At 39.2% G+C, this 18,043-nt stretch overlaps 1 protein-coding gene across 5 annotated transcripts in view; it reads left to right on the forward strand.

Moving 5' to 3' along the window:
• The first annotated feature begins 718 nt into the window (after positions 1-718).
• The window catches only part of LOC126470313 (kynurenine aminotransferase), a 47,115-nt gene continuing 29,790 nt past the window's right edge, over positions 719-18,043 (forward strand). The window contains exons 1-4 of one of the 5 annotated variants that reach the window (XM_050098086.1): positions 719-865; positions 1,438-1,583; positions 1,773-1,923; positions 16,214-16,450. In XM_050098086.1, coding sequence (XP_049954043.1) covers positions 1,438-1,583; positions 1,773-1,923; positions 16,214-16,450 — 534 coding nt within the window. In that variant the 5' untranslated portion in view covers positions 719-865. Of the gene's footprint in view, positions 957-992; positions 1,015-1,038; positions 1,277-1,437; positions 1,584-1,772; positions 1,924-16,213; positions 16,451-18,043 lie in introns of those variants that run through there. The other 4 variants (XM_050098085.1, XM_050098084.1, XM_050098088.1 and 1 more) reach the window with 4 other exon arrangements.

Below are 18,043 nucleotides of genomic sequence, written 5' to 3' on the forward strand. Positions count from 1 at the left end.
TTTGTTTCATACTTACAAATTCTTGTTCATAGTTTTATTCATTTGTAAATAAGGTTTTGTAAAAACGTACGAGAATTTTTACTAAAATACGAGAATTTCATGAGGTTGGTACGAGAATCGCTCTGTCTGGATATCACAACCCTGAATGAGGCAACGTGTAGACACAAGAACGCCCATGCGTACATGCGTTCTTTCCACAAATTTTTGAGCATGTGTTTTTATTCCCGTGCGTCTGCGATTACGCACTAGGGGGAAGGGGCATCGTGCGGTTTAACATAAGAAATCCACCGGTACCAGAAGCAAAAGAGCCTCGAAAATGCCTTTTTTGTGTATATATATAAACTAAACGGCAACCAATCACCTTAAAAAATAATCTTCCTTTAACAGGAGGAAATAACGCTTCGTTTAATCCAGATGAAATAAGTAACGTAGAGAGTGCAGAAATAAACTAATTACATAACCAGGAAAGAAAATCACACAGAAAACGATTTCTCTTTGTAAAATACGAAACACAAAAATGTATTAAAGAGATATATTGTCTTGAAAGATACAGTACGGTGTGTAACGCTTTCAGACGCCGAATTAATGATCCATGGGAATACGAAAGAACTTCGGCTATACCGTTGGTTTACGTTTAAAAAAATAAAAAAAAGTTTTGATTTCAATAAGAGACCCTAAAAGTAAAGTTTATTGACGATTAGATCTCATGTCCTATTAACGTTAACGCAGTAAACAGGCATCCATCTGATAAGACCATTTAATTAATTAAACCGTGGCAGCGTCTACAACCAGGCAGTGAGATGTTCTGTTGCAATTACATAACGTCCTCGTTTGACGGTCTTGCATTTGAAAGTGCCATATCAGTGTAAGTTTGGAAAATATGAAAAAGACAGAATCACAATGCAGATGTTAGACATGAGACACTTGTAGCTTGAGGGCCGCAAAATAATGGTGAGGTGCGCTATACTACTGTATGCCCTTTGTTATTGGTAGTGTTGAGTGATTCCCGATAAGGTGGGAGTTAGACTCTCGTGCTACATTTTACGCATTTTTGATAGAATTATTTACTTGTACATCCTTGTGCCGTTACGTTTCGGAAACTCACCTAAACTATGCTATAGCGATTTGTCTGCTACAAAGAAACAGTTTACTAAATAACAAAACTACTTAGGCATCCCTGGATTAATACAGGTATTAGAAAGTGCACCGTACACAAGCGACACCTGAAACTGTACTGCCTGTTGCGTCAGAGACACGCGTGATCTGCGTGTCCTGGGTAAAGCCCTTTTTATCTCGCGAAAAATAAGAGATGTAGGGATGTTGTGTGAATCAAACATAACCTAAACTAATAAACGTTTTCACTCACTCGAAGTGTACTTTCCATCTAACTTAGCAAATATTGTACATGTGAAAGTAACCATTTTCAACGTCTTCCAGATGTTTGCTGTCGGTAAAGGAAATCAGCTGTTTAGAGTTTCCGAAACTGTGTTCCACGGTTTGACTTCAGTTTGTATACGAAAAGCAATGGATTACGCAAAGTTCGCTTTGCCATCACGATATCACGGATCAGAAAAAAGCGTTTGGTAAGCATATCCGCATAACTTAACTTTTTTTTAAGATTTGTCATTTGCGGTTAATACAAATGTGTATTTATTGTGAGTCCGTGGCCGAACTGCCTGATTTAACGCTTTTAAGGAAATCTATAACACATCCGCAATGATTCCCCGGTAGGCGATGGTTCGTTTAGATGTTTTGCAATTTTTGTTCAACAGGGTCGAATATATACAGCTTGCACTTGAGCACAAACCACTGAACCTAGGACAAGGTTTTCCAGATTTCGCCGCCCCAGACTATGTGACGAAAGCTTTATCAGATGCAGCTCTAAGTGACAATGTATTATTAAACCAGTACACAAGAGGATTTGTAAGTATACTTCACGACTAGTATTAAGATACTTATCCGTATTAAGATACTTATCTCATGTGTAATTTAACCCTCTGATGTTGACACAAAATTAAGTAATAGCCAATCTTTTATTCAGCATTTGATCAGTGGTTAGAGCTATATTGGATATGTCAGTATACATTTACAATTTCAGCTGCAGTGCAGATTGCAGTTTCAGTGCTTACACATATATGTAAATAATTAATGAAAACAAGTACAACAAAGTTTTTAATGTTAATTTAACTTACTACATGCAGGCAACCAATTTGTTTCTGCTGCAGTTGATGAGACTAAGAAAAAAATTCAAGTTTATTTTTCACTGAAACAGTGTATGTTGCAAGGGTCTCAAGCTATTGCTTTAGTACTGCAAAATCTTTGTAATTCTTTTGGATTTACCTCAAAATGTTCTTCAACACTGTACAAACATGCTGTTTTTAAGCACTCTCTGTTTTATTTTGAAAACTTGGAAGTGCTTTTGTATTTTTTAAACTGCTTGGTTGCAGTTGATATTGTGACCAGTGTTTGATTACTTTTGTAGATATTCCATCTTTGCCCACTGTATCTTTGTTTTTCAGTGATCCGATTATATTTGTAACTTCTGTTTCATGTATTGGAAATATGAATAGAAATTATGTTATTTCTGGTGGGGCTCTAATCTTCTCAGTCTATTTTTCATTTTGTTTCATTAGCTCCAGAATTATATTTTCATAATACTGATTTAAAGTGAAACACATTTCACATGGATCAGTCAGTTCTTTCCCTTATGCTGTAAGTACTATGTTCCAACCTTTCTTCATATTTGATTCATTTCTATTTGTATTTATGTGTGAGCATACTGTCATAGAAATATTTGATGATGTACCAATCTGATGTTTATAACAGCTCGATTTTGCTTGCCGCAGTATGTTTAACTATTCTCTCTACTTATTTCTTTCATATGAATCCCTCAAATCTTCTGTGGCATTCTTGATATCTCTGGTGATCCATTTATTCCTATCTCCAACATTTATTTTTCTATTGACCTTTGGACAAGCTAGGTTAATGTGGTGACTTAGGTTGAAATGACAGTTTTCGAGCTTTCTTCCAAATCATTGCTATATACCACCTTGTAGTCTTCTGATTTGAGTAATATTTGTAATATGTTGAGATGTCCAACAGATTAAAACGAGAATTATGGCTTAACAAAGTGTGTAAGTAATGTCATGATAAACATTTGTTAATCATGAGGTGTTCATACGTTGCATAGCTTACATTGATTAGAGATCTAATATTCAGAATTTCCCTTCTTTTGAGTTAGAATGATGTAGTACATAACAAACATCTGGTGAGTACACACTGGGGTATTTTAACTTTTTATGAAACATATGTCAGAAACAGCTTTCTTATAGCATGAGACTTCACTTGAATCCTAAACTCTTAGATGTGTAAATGTTTGGTTTCATATTACAGACAGCAATTGAAGTTTGTTTTTAAATCATTTTGTCAATATATTGTGTAATGAGTGCTCAGAAAATGTAATTTATGGACAAAATTAATTGGGATTGAAAAATAAAACTCTAAGTCATGGTCAATAGTAGCCTATTAGTATCTCTGTGATTTACGAAGAGAGGTGGTTGGTCCAGAGGTTAAGATAATTGACTCACATTCTGAAGGAGGAGGATTAAAATTCACTGTTCATCCATTCTGATTTAGGTATTCTGTAGTTTCAGTAGGACACTACAGACAAATACCAGATTAATTCAATGCAAAAGACAAGACCAGTTTATTTCTTTGTCCTCCTTAACTGAGAAATTATATGTCTATAACTGCAACCTCAGTGAGATGTTGAGCCTTAGGGTTATTTTATTTATTTATTTATTTTTTCTTTCTTTTATGGTTGTAGTCATTTAGTATTATAAGATAGGCTTTTATGACCTCACATAAAACAGAATTGTTCTAATTTCTTTATATAACTTTAATGTGGTAAATGGTCTTCCTCATCAAAAAAAGAAAAAGTACAGTGTATTACATTCTGTGCCTGTGATATATTTGAACCACGGGCAAGAGTTAAGAAGTAAGTCATAATCCTCAGTATTTGTTGGATGTGTGTATTGATGAAGACTTAAATTTGAGGAGAGAAATATTAGAACTTCATAAACAAGACTTTTGCACTAAACATATTTGCAATTATTGGAAAATAAATGAACACACTTTGTTGTTTTCTACAACTGATCTGTCCTTACCCTTTCCTGTTTTCGTAGTGGAAAATATCAACAAATTTGCATTTTAGTTACTGCCTTCCAGTGTGGATTTCTATTGCAAAAAACAATGATTGACCAAAAGCTGTAGAAATTTATGATCAACAAGGTAACCTGGTGCTACACACCTGAAAACTGTACTTAAATTACTAGAGTATTTAAGGATATGGTGGACACTGTGTTATTTGTCAAGCTATTGTTTTACTTTTAACAAAGTGTAATTTTTATTCAAGAACACACACTGTGTAGTAATACTGACTACCACCATACCATTTTTAGATAGAGTATGGTAAGAAGAACTGCTTATATTCTTTGGGTGACTTGGAATATTATAATTATGTATCAAGATGGCCTCTCAGAACTCTACACTGGGGCTGGAGGTATTCCTATCTTTCAATATGAAAACAGTTTTTTCAAAAGTAACTAAACAGGTTTTTGTGAGATGGCTGGGATTTTTAGAGCAAATATGCAGAAGTCCAAAATCTCTTTTACTCTTCATGATGATTTTCCCAGTTTACGCTTATAACACTGAACAACAAATTAGAAGTGAAAGTGTGTAAATTTCATGATTTTGAGTTAGTTATGTTTATTTCAGTATAAAATGATACAAAATCATCATCTTCATAAATATTTAGCTCTAGTGTTTTTTAAGTAGTCTACATTTTTGTATAAATAACTCACTAAATAAATATGGTTATAATAGAGGGAAACATTCCACGTAGGAAATATATATCTAAAAACAAAGATGATGTGACTTACCAAATGAAAGTGCTGGCAGGTCGACAGACACACAAACAAACACAAACATACACACAAAATTCAAGCTTTCGCAACAAACTGTTGCCTCATCAGGAAAGAGGGAAGGAGAGGGAAAGACGAAAGGATGTGGGTTTTAAGGGAGAGGGTAAGGAGTCATTCCAATCCCGGGAGCGGAAAGACTTACCTTAGGGGGAAAAAAGGACGGGTATACACTCGCACAAACACACATATCCATCCACACATATACAGACACAAGCAGACATATTTAAAGATGTCTGCTTGTGTCTGTATATGTGTGGATGGATATGTGTGTTTGTGCGAGTGTATACCCGTCCTTTTTTCCCCCTAAGGTAAGTCTTTCCGCTCCCGGGATTGGAATGACTCCTTACCCTCTCCCTTAAAACCCACATCCTTTCGTCTTTCCCTCTCCTTCCCTCTTTCCTGATGAGGCAACAGTTTGTTGCGAAAGCTTGAATTTTGTGTGTATGTTTGTGTTTGTTTGTGTGTCTGTCGACCTGCCAGCACTTTCATTTGGTAAGTCACATCATCTTTGTTTTTAGATATATATTCACTAAATAAATATGCATTCATGTTCCAAGATTCACCATAACAGATTTTAAGTGAATAATTACTTGAATTATATTATGTGTTATGCACTGATAAATTGCAGTGCCATTCTGGAAGTACAAAAGTAAAATATAAAGAAAAATGAAGATAATATTACATGAATGAAAATACTTTGTAAGTCTACTGTGTACCAGAACTATTGTCACGTAGAAGGAGGTGTAATTAGATGAATGACAAACACTAACTTCACTTAACGAAGGTTTATTCAGCGTTTGCACATACAAGAGCATGGAGCGAACTGCCTCCGACCAGAAAACATACAGTTACAAAACATTCCAGTACAATGATTCTTGACATTTGTGGATACTCCTAGAATGTACTCGAACTGAATATAGAAATTAAAATTTTACAGTTCAGGTGAGTTCTGAACTCACGACCCTCCATGCAACAGTTTAGTATCATACCCACTACACCACAGTTTCTGCGACATTGCTCCCTCCTTAAGAGAACAGCGTCTCGGTGTTATGTCGTCCTAGTCCGGGAATGAGTCATTGGTCCCGCATACTCCGACTCCTGATGACTGATGTTCGCGCTGGTGGTGGTCTCCTTAGAACTTCCTTTGCCACTATGCTCTTAGTCACCTTTCTGCTTGTTGCCTGTCGCTGGAGCTTCAAATTTACCCTGGGTTGCAGGATCCTTATGGGGCTTCATTCGAAGGACGTGGACAGTATCTCTGATCTTTCGTCGTCTTGTGTCGGGGTTGAAATATTCAACTTCATAAGTAACAGCAGACAACTGTTTTACAACCTTATAAGGTCCAAAGTAGCACCTGAGAAGCTTCTCAGAGAGACCAACCTTCCAAACAGGAGTGAAGATCCAGACAAGGTTACCAAGCTTGTAGACATTAGGGCAGTGGCTTGCGTCATACCTTCAGCGATCATTTTCTTGAGCCTGCAGCGTGCGGAGTCGAGCCAACTGCCAAGCTTCCTCAGCTCTGGTTAACACCTGGATGTAGGCACCATCCACGTCATTAGGATGTAACGGAAACACAGTGTCCATCGTCGTAGTCCCCTCACGCCCATGCACCAGGCAAAATGTCGTAAATCCTGTGTGATGTCTTGATTGTCAATGTTGTAGGCAAACATAATGAAAGGTAGCACCTCATCCCAGTTGCTCTGCTCAACATTGACAAACACTGATAGCATGTCAGCCAAGGTCTTACTAAGGCATTCAGTAAGCCTGTTAGTTTGCGGATGAGTAACATTGCACCGATGGTTTATCTCTGTCACAAGGTTCGGTTGCAAAACTTTACCTCAATCCATAATTAACGACCTTGAGGCACCGTGTTTCAATACATTGTCTTCCACAATGAATTTGGCTACCTCGAATGCTTCGGCTGTTCTCATGGCTTTTGTAATGGCATAGCATGTCAGATAATCAGTGCAAACAATAATCCATCTATTGCCACTAGCAGACATTGGAAATCGTCAGAGGAGGTCAGTCCCAGCACGCTGGAAAGGCATTTCGGCTGGTGGAATTGGTATGAGTCGGCCAGGTGGTTTCTGAGGAACTGCTCGTCTCCTCTGCCACTCTCAACAGTGTGACACAAAGTGACGGACACTCCTAAATAAACCTGGCCATAAAAATTTCTTGCGGATCCTAACGTATGTCTTAATAAATCCTAAATGTCCGGGCTCAGGTGTGTCATGGAATTTCTGTAGAATATCTAAGCACACGTGTTTAGGAATAACTGGTAGCGACCTTTTTCCAAACGGATCAAAGTTTCTCTTGAAAAGTAATCCATTAACCACCTTAAATTGTCCTTTAACATCCTCTGACTGATTTAATGCAAGCATAATTTGAGATATCTTGGCGTCCTTCTTCTGCTCAGCAGAGAGATCCTGGTGTGCTGCGAGACAGTCACTATCTTCATCAAAGTCTTGATGGTCTTGCACAGGCTTTCTTGAGAGACAGTTGGCATCTTGGTGTTTTCTTACACTTTTGTACACTATGGTAATGTCATATTTTTGAAGATGTAGTGCCCACCTGGTGAGTCATCCTGTCAGATCCTTAAGACCTGACCGAGCGAGGTGGCGCAGTGGTTAGCACACTGGACTCGCATTTGGGAGGACGATGGTTCAATCCCGCATCCGGCCATCCTGATTTAGGTTTTCCATGATTTCCCTAAATCGTTCCAGGCAAATGCCGGGTTGGTTCCTTTGAAAGGGCACGGCTGACTTCCTTCCCCGTCCTTCCCTAATCCGATGACATCGCTGTTTGGTCTCTTCCCCCAAAACAACCCAACCCTTAAGACCTGTTAACCAACAAACTGAATGATGGTCTGTAACAACTGTGAATGACCTTCCATAGAGATAACTGTCGAAATTTGCACATGGCCCAGATCACAGCAAGATATTCTCTTTCTGTAGTTGAGTAGTTTCTCTCGGCTTTTGTAAGTGTCCTAGTAGCATAAGCTATAATCTTCTCTTTTCCATCCGAAATTTGAACCAGAACAGCACCGATCCCATACCCACTGGCATCTGTGTGTAGTTCTGTAGGTGCTCTCTCATCATACAGACAAAGTACAGGGTCAGTCATCAGAGCTTTTCGCAGCACGTCGAAAGAATCTTGTTGAGCACCACACCAGATAAATTTAGCATTGGCTTGTAACAACTCTTGGAGTGGCCTAGCTTTGATACAAAAGTCTTTGATAAAACAATGGTAATAAGAACATAATCTGAGGAAGCTTCTCACATCTCTAATACTGTTAGGAATAGGAAATTCCATTATAGGTTTCACCTTTTCTGGGTCTGGCTGCACACCTTCGTTTGACACGAGGTGTCCAAGTATTTTGATTTCTTTTGTCCCAAAGAGACACTTTCTTGGATTAAGTTTCAGTCTACCTTGTTGGAGACACTTACGAATGGCCCTCAGTCTTTTTATATGTTCATCAAATGTCTCTGAGAACTCTATAATGTCATCTAAATAACAAAGACACATCCACTTCAGGTGACTTAGAAGATTATCCATCATCCATTTAAAAGTTGCTGGTGCATTACAGAAACCAAACAGCATTACCTTAAACTCATACAGGCCTTCAGGGGTGATGAATGCAGTTTTCTCATGATCAGCCTCATCTACTTCGATTTGTGAGCATCCCGAGTACATGTCCATGGTTGAGAAAAACTTAGCCCCCTTCAGACAATCTAGTGTATCGTCAGTTCGTGGAAGGGGTAAATGTCATTTTTAGTTATCAACACAAAACCGCCAACCTTCTTCCTGACGAGAACCACTGGTGATGACCATGGGCTCTGCGAAGGCTGAATGATGTCATTCCTCGTCATTTTCTGTACCTTATCGCGAATTATTCGACGTTCCATTGCTGACACGCGGTATGCTCTCTGGCTTATTGGTTGATGGTCTCCAGTGCTCATCCGGTGCTTCACCATCGATGTGTCTAATTTGCTCTTCACCTGTGGATTTAAGCATTCAGAGAACTCTTGAAGAATGGCAAGTAGCTTCTTCTGTTGTTCCTTAATGAGATTTGGTGACAGTCAAGCTAGAAGATCTTGTTTTGTAGTAGTAGTGCCGATTTCGCCCACAGACTCGGCTTGGGGGGGGGGGGGGGGTTTGTGACGTTTAGCTGTTTGGCAATTAACAGTTCAGCATTTGCTACGCACGTGTCATGGAAGGATCTGTTGTTCTCGGCAACAGTTAACTATCCACAATCCACCGAATCTGTTCTTAAACGAGATGACAGAGGTTGGGGTGACCAAGTTATTCTTCAGTGGCATGCTTCTCTTACATTCCCCTACAAGATCCATGGGTTGATGCATGGCATCACACGTGACAGTTACCTTTGTAGCACTAACTGCAGGAATGATCATTTCATCCAGCACACACAGTCTCCACACACTCAGATGCGCATCTTCCTCTCCACAGTATCTCATCTAGTCTAGCATAATCTCGAGCCACTACAAGCTATAATTGCCTGAGAAGCTTTCAAAAAATCCCATCCAAGAATGATGTCATGACTACACTATTGTAAGATGATGAAGTCTAAGGTCAGTGTATGGCCACTTATACCCACACGACTGACACATCTTCATGTAGGTTTTAGATATTTCCCATTAGCCACCTCCAGCAGAGATGTTTTGCTGTTGACGAATACGATTTTCTGCAACTGACGATGGTACTTCTCCAAAATGACAGAATATAATGCTCCAGAGTCCACAAGAGCTTGGGCTGGTCGGCCATCCATGAGGATATTGACATAGTTTCCTATCATTTTTGTAGTTATTGACAGCAGAGAATTTTTCTCATTGGGTCTCACCTATAGTTTTCCAGGTTGCGGCGGCTAGGTGATCGACTGGAGCTTCTGAATGACAATGGAGACCTTGATCAGCATGTTGGTGAGCGGCCTCTCAAGTGGCTAGCTTGCGGCAATGGTGACCTACGTCATGCTGCACCCACATCTTCTTGTTCATCTTCGTCGTCCCAGAGTTGGCGTCGGCTAAGATCAGTCTGCTGTCTTCTGGTGCAGGCATCATAAAATATCCGCTGCCTTTCTTGACAATAGCACACCACATGTCCCGGTCATCTGCAGTGGAAACATACTGGTTGGGTATCCTGGGTCCTCCAGACATGGTGCCCAAACAGGTTCCTCATGCAGCATTGCAGGAATGTAACTTCACCCGGGTCTCGACTTTTTCACTATTTTAAAGGGAAATGAAGGACGAGAGATTGGGGTCAGTGTCTGTTCCACTTCCTCCCTTATGACCTCTTGAAACGTCTCGGTTTTTTGCTCGCCATGCAATCCAAGTGCCTTCTGGACTTCCTCTCTCACTATCTGCTGAAGAACACTTGTGAAATCAGTTTATTCCTCCATCACAGACATCGATACAACGTTTGGAAGCTGTTCAAACTTCTTGCATGTAATTCTTTTTTGATGCATTGTCTCAATATACTGGCACCATTTTATGAAGTTGTCTGCTGTCAAAACCTCCTTCAGGAGTAGGGCTTTATACATGTCCTCAGAAACACTCTTCATGAGATGTGCAACCTTATCTTCCTCCTTCATTCTAGGATCCACTATTCTACACAGCTCCAAGATGTCTTGACTGTAGGATGCTGTGGTTTCTCCTGGACACTGTGCCCTGCACTTAAACTCATCTTCAGTCAAGCACGTCTGTCATTGTGTGTCACCGAAATACCTTCGCAGTTCAACCCGGAATACTTCCCAGCTTGTGAACTTCTCCTTGTTCTTCTCATACCATTGCTTGGCAGTGCCCTCCAAGTAGAAAAATATGTGAGCCAAACACACGGTGTCATCCCATTTGTCAAATTTGGCTGTACGCCTGTTTACCTTCAGCCACTTATTTGGATCTAGGCCATTGGCCCCGGAGAACCCAGAAGGATGACTCATGTAGTGGCACACAGTTGCTGTCATCGTAACGTTGTCTTCTTCTTCCATCTCCGATAGATTGCGATCTGATTAATATGGCTCCAACTCGGTTTTCTCGCCACGTAAACGGCGGCTCTGTCATGGTCTGATGGGAGCCACTGTGTCGTCAATAATGTGCGCTATCACAAGTTCCAATACCCAGCACCTCCACCAGAATAATGTCATGTAGAAGAAGGTGTAATTAGGTGAACGATGAACACTAACTTCACTTAACGAAGGTTTATTCAGCACTTGCACATACAAGAGCACGGGGCGAACTGCCTCCAGCCAGAACGCATACGATATATATACAGTTACAGAACATTCCAGTACAAAGATTCCTGACATTTGTGGATACTTCTAGAATGAACTTGAACCGAATATAGAAATTAAAATTTTACGGTTCAGGTGAGTTTTGAACTCGCGACCCTCCATGCAACAGTGTAGTATCATAACCACTTCACCACAGTGACTGTGCTACTCAGCTTCTTCTGCGACACTATGCAAAGCACAAAAGAAAATATATAAATTAACTGGTCACAAATGTATATAAAGAATTACAAATGTTAAAGGTCCATATGTACAGTATATACAATTACGTATTTTTTTTTTTTTTTTTCAGAGGTAAATTCAGAAGATGACCGTTTTCTCTTGGCTTGACGTTTATACACGTACTTGGGAACATCCCTTATAACAGTCCAGCAGTAATCTGCTAAAGTAGTGGGGCTCCACTTTCTGGCATACTGCTTCTCAAATGTGGCAATATCTTGATGAAATCGCTCCCCATGTTCATCACTTAGTGCACCACAGTCTTTGGGGAAGAAATCAAGATGACTATGTAAGAAATGCATTTTCAGTGACATGTTGCAACAAAGTTTTTCATAAGATTACAACATGTTATCTACAATCTCCTTGTATTTTATTACTCGTTTGTTCCCTAATAACTGTAAACAGACTGTCTTAAAACATTCCCATGCATGCTTCTCATCACCTTGTATGATTCCATCAAAAATATGGTCTCCAAAAAGCTCTCGAATCTGTGGGCCTACAAAGATGCCCTCCTTTAGTTTGGCATCACTTAAGTAAGGGAATTTTTGCCTTAAGTACTTAAACATGTCACAATCTTTGTTCATTCCCTTAAAAAAAGTTTTACATGAGACCCAACTTGATGTGCGAGGGTGGGAGCAGAATCTTTTTAGGGTCTACCAGAAGTTCACTCTTAATGTTCTTTATACCTGGCTGAAGAGATTTTCTGGTGGGCCATTCATGTTTACTGTAATGAGATGCATGAGCTCGGCTATCCCATTCACAGAGAAAGCAGCAATATTTAGTATACCCTAACTGAATATCTAATAGTAGTGCAACCACTTTCAAGGCACCACAAATCTGACATTGAGAGTCATTATGCTTGGTGGCTTCTAGTAAAGTTTTGATGTTTGGGTATGACTCTCTCATATGCTCACTATGCCCGACTGGAATAGAAGGAAGCTCATTACCAATATGTAAAAGCACTGCTTTTAAGCTCAGCTGTGACAAATTAATAGAGTGTCTCCACTCATCAGGGCTGTAATTAATTCTGAGAGCCTTGCAGCTTGCATGTTAAAAAAGAGGAATGAATTGTTGCTCTCTTCTGCGGTAGAATGAAACATTTACATTGCTTTCCAGAAAATTACGCTGCTGCAATCTTGATCCTAAAATCTCAGCCTTAGCTTTAGAGAGCTCCAAATCTCTAATGAGATCACTTAACTCATTTTGAGTCAATTTTTATGCATCGTCAGTTTATGATATATTTGGAAGAAACTCTGGATCTTTTGATATATATGATTCAGGACATTCAGAATCCCCATCAGAAGTAAGCTCGTACTCTGTCGGTGGTTCAGGTATAGGCAATCCTTCCCCATGTACAACTGGATGTATGGCAGATGGAATGTTAGGATGGATCACAGTCCGCTTCTTCTTCTGAGATGTTCCCTTCTTGATAGGAGGAACCATACAAAATTAGCAGTCACTGACATGGTTAGGTGGCTCATGCCAGATCAAGGGCACTGCAAAGGGCATTGAACATCCTTTCCCATGCATCCAATTCATGAGGTTGCTGGCACAAGTGTTGCAGATCTCATGTGGAGCCCAGGGTCTATCCTGATCATCTATTTTGCACCCAAAATAACAACTTTAAGCTTTTTTAATAAATAGAGTTCTTTGCTGTTTTTGTGAAGCAAATGTCGCTTCTCCACACACATAGCAAAATATGTCAGCATTGTTAACACAAACTCATGGCATTTTCAAATTTGCAAAAATTATGTGCATTAATAAAATCACTGAAGTTGAAGAGAAGGGAGACAAAAAGATTACTAAAATTGGTATCAAAACGTTTATATCCAAAGTATTACACACAAGTAAGGCCAGGGACAATATTATAATCCATTGTTACTAGTTATTATTCTTTGACAAACAATTATAATAGCCGGCCACTGCTGCCAAGCGGTTCTAGGAGCTTCAGTCTGGAACCGCGCGACTGCTATGGTCGCAGGTTCGAATCCTGCCTCCGGCACGGATGTGTGTGATGTCCTTAGGTTAGTCAGGTTTAAGTAGTTCTAAGTTCTAGGGGACTGATGGCCTCAGATGTTAAGTCCCATAGTGCTCAGAGCCATTTGAACCATTTTTTTGAACAATTATAATATTTGATTTTAAACTTAAAATAAAATCCTTATATAATGATCTCACTGTAATAAAACAGTGTAAAATGAAAACTAAAGCTGCTTTTGAATAGTCTTTGTGATATTCGCGATCAGCACAATAGAATTGATAGGAATTGGCTATTTTCATTTGATTTACATTTTCATTATTGCACAGTGTAATCAGTAGGGTGGCATATCTATTAGATTGCTTATAAGGTGAATGTCCTTTGCCTCATATGCATATAAATTTTGCTAATATTTGTATGATGATGGCAGTGAGTCCAATATTCTGGGTGTGTTCCTGTTACAGTTTAGTGTTAATGCTGAGTGTGTCGCATCAGTATACCATGAGTAGATATTATCCTGGTTAAGTTTTTACCTTTGATGGGAACTTTTCAACAAAAGGATAAAAAATGCCTCAGTTCAATTCATGGAAAAAGTTGTGGGGGATATCCACATGGGTGAGGGAAGGTGGGGGGGGGGGGGGGGGGAGGAGAGGCAGAGGTAGCAGGTTTTGATCATTGCTCACTTTGAGGCACCACTCCACTTTATACACAAGCTTCATCTAAATCTTGCTTCCTTCCATATGGAACAAAAGCCATCATATGGAAAACTATTTCAGAATCAGGAATTAATAGAAACAGTGTATAAGCATGACAGCATCAGAAATGCATAAGCTGTTTATTCCTATAATGTAAAAATTCCATTTTTATTGTATGAATACTACAAATAAGTCATTGGTGGAATATAAGTAATTCAAGGATTAAAGATATTCAAGAGAATGGAGTTTGCTCTATCCAGTCACTCTGATTAGGTTTCCCAGAGTAATTTCAGGCAAAAAGTGAAACATACAACTGTATGGCTATGACAGCATAATTGTGCAGGTGTAAGTTTTTGTGTGTTTGTAAGTGTTTGTTTATGTATACTCAGTGGCTCTGAAGAAGGATTCGTCTGAAAGCTAGCAATGTTGCTAGTGCCAGACTAAACAGTGTGGGCCAAGTGGACGAATACATGAAATATAAAAATGCCTCAAGTCTACAATGGCAGGCCACTCTGTGGACTTAAATTTAATTGAACATAGACTGGACACTCTGAACTAAAGAATTGCAGAGTTAACACTGTCACCATGGACCACTGCTGACCATCCAAAGCTGCTTATTCAACAGCAGGAGACATTGCCATAAGTCTCTTCAGTGGCATACTACCAGTATAGGTAACCATTGTACATCCAGTATTACCATACATGAACATCATATTGATGTTATGTCTGCCCACCAGTGGAGAGAGACCATTCACTGCTCATGGCTTGTTTTATGGTATACCATGTATCTGTATCATCATGTCATACATCACAATATTACTGGGGCACCTTTTATTACACAAATTGTCACTATGACTTATTGTGTTTTGTGGATCTGAAAGATACCTTAACTTAAGAGCACAAGTGTGTCTCAGAACCACTGGTATGAATTAATTTTTTAATGGACCACTTTGATAGTATGGAACAGACCATGTATGAAGCATGTATGCTTCCAGTCCACTTTGAAGGAGTTAAAGAGCTACAGTCCATACTGCAAAAGAGGAGCACTGACAGTTAAAGTGGACTTAGTGTGGCTGCTTCACATATCAACCATTACCAGTCGTGTAACAGAATTTTGTATGTGTCACTATAGCAGTGCCTCCATGTTGCTGCAGCTCAACAGTCGCACAGTTTTGGTATCACAGTAGAAAGCTGGCAATAGTGCTGCAAGCTGTCACTCCTCTTTAGGTGTATGGAGTTTATGTAAGAGGAACATTGATCATGTGGAAGCCTAAATCTGGATGGCTGGATAGGGATTTGAAATGCCATCCTCCCAAATAAAAGTCCAGAGTAATGTTAGTTATAATACCTGTTGTATTCGATTTCTGAGAGAAGTGTAAAGTTAACAATGTATTAATCTGTCAATAAAATTTTTCTGGATTTGTGACCGTATTGTCTATACATAAAACTTCCGACGTTTCGGTCACTAGTGCAAGTGACCTCCTTCAGGGTGTTTTTGTATTAACCTGTTGCGGGAGGTAACAACAAGAAAACATAAAGTTCAAGGGAGCTCCGGGTACCCTGCTGTTGAGGAGGAGGAGGATGATGATGATGATGATGATGATGATGATGATGAGTAAAGTATAATGGAAGCATGTGTTGAAACAAAAGTGGAGCAAGAAGAAAGGTGGGATATAGTGTTGAAGGGGAATCTCTTCTAGAGCCAAGCATTAAACTGAAATAAAAGTTTTATTAAAGAGAGGCACTGTGAAGTGTACTAGATTGTGCAAATAAACCAACTATAACAGGTTGGAACAATTCCTGCAAGTACCACCAGATGAGAGCAGACATTTACTGAAATGAGAAAGTTTCTGGCTGGTTGTGATTTTATGAAGGATGGTTAATTTCTGTTACTTGATAATGTGCAAATATTGCAGTACATTATTTTTAAAGATCACGTGTTTTTCAAATTAATTTGCGATAAATATACCATAGAACACAATTTATTACATTTACATGAAAGTATGTGAATGTTCTGTAGCGTATTGTGAATTTTCATTTGAAGGGACATCCACGTCTAATAAGTGCTCTCAGCAGACTGTATTCAAAGTTAATTGGAAGAAGTATTGATGCTCAGAGTGAAATTCTTGTTACCTGTGGAGCATACGAAGCATTGTTTGCTTCTATACTTGGCCACACAAACCCTGGTGATGAAGTTATAATTATTGAACCATATTTTGACTGCTATGTGCCAATGGTGCGTGCAGGAGGTGGTGTACCACGCTTCATTCCTCTTAGGCCGGTGAGTATGCTATAAATGTTGTAACTGCCCTTAATTAGTACTAGTGTAGTATACTTCTATTTTTGTGCATGTTAGATTAATTTTCTGAGTAATGGAATAACTGGAACCTTTAACATCAACAGTTGCTCCAACTACCCACCCTTCTGCTTGTGTCTGGTTTGTTGGTACCAATTTTTTTCTGTGAGTGTGGTGTATTCCAAATAACTTGCAGTGTTAATAATCATATGTGTACTGATGAGGTTTTGCACTTGAGTCACCCCTGCTAACTAGCTGTCTGTTGTTATCTGAATGCTGGTATGTTTACTGTAATGTTTTTCTATTCTACAACTGAGAAAAAAAGAAATCCCTTTCAGAAATTTATTAAATTTACAGAGAGAGACAGGGGGGCTGCTGATAGCTTACTTTCAGGACAGAAAACTCTCAATACAGATGATAGAAACACTTATAAAAGAATAAACAAGTCTGTAGTAAATACAGTAATGCAAAGTTTAGGGTGAAATAAAAATACCTGAAGGAATAAAGGCAATCACATACCATATAGTACGGGCATTGAATGGTTGACAGGCATATAAGACAGACTGAAAATGTTGATGAGCTTCGCAGTTGAGCTGCAGCACCAGGACAATGTAGTCATTCCCATAATGTACCCATTTGTTTTGTATTAGAAATTGGCCTCGTACTTTCAGGAACCAGGTGTTTTTTCTCCAGGAGAGAAAATGGGCACATGTTGGGGAAGTGGGAGAGGCAGTCAGAAGCAGGTTGCTCGGAACCCTGGTTAAGGAAGGCCCATAAGATATGAGGATAAAGGGAGCAAAGATAGTAAATCAGTTAGTGCTGTTCCAACTTCAGCTCAAAGATGAGAAAAGAGCATGTAGAGGATAAAATGGCAGAAGGAAGCAATTATGCAGATAAAGTATACTAAATAAACAAACAAATAGAATAAAAGGGGAGGGACCCAAAGGGGATGTGTTGAGGGAGAAGGGAGGGGGTGGGTGAATGAATGAATCAGCCTCACATATATTTTAATGGTAAACTGGTGGCTGGGTTGGTCTCTTGAGATGAGGGAAGGGCTGCTCCGAACTGACCACCTAACTCATTTGAAGTTGGTTATAACAATGGGTTTTGCCCATCATCATCCTTGTCTTCTTTGACTTAAGAAAGGCCTTTGTCATGTAATGGTGTTACCACACCCTTCCCACACTGTATGAGTGGGATTTCAGAGGCTATTTTATCTGAAATTTTCTCTCTGGTTATTTCACTTTTGAACCAATGCATCCTACAACTGCTGTCTTACTGTCCTTATATGTCAATGACCTTTTTATTATAACAGTTCTTCAACTTACATGTTGTTAAATACCTACTAAAGGGCACCAATTTCCACTACCAGAACTTGATATTAATTTCTGCTGATGAAGAGCTGTTCATCCACATCCAAAACTTTACCTTCAAACTAAACTGCTCACTATGGTAGGTGTCTAATTTTGTGGGACTTTTATTTGATATATGGTTGATGTGGCTCCATCTGTTACCAACTTAAAATAAAGTGTGTATTGAAATATGTAACTCCCTCTGGTTTAGTAACATCTCCTGCAC

This window comes from Schistocerca serialis, chromosome 3 (genome assembly GCF_023864345.2).
Source record: "Schistocerca serialis cubense isolate TAMUIC-IGC-003099 chromosome 3, iqSchSeri2.2, whole genome shotgun sequence".
NCBI classification, from domain to species: domain Eukaryota; kingdom Metazoa; phylum Arthropoda; class Insecta; order Orthoptera; family Acrididae; genus Schistocerca; species Schistocerca serialis.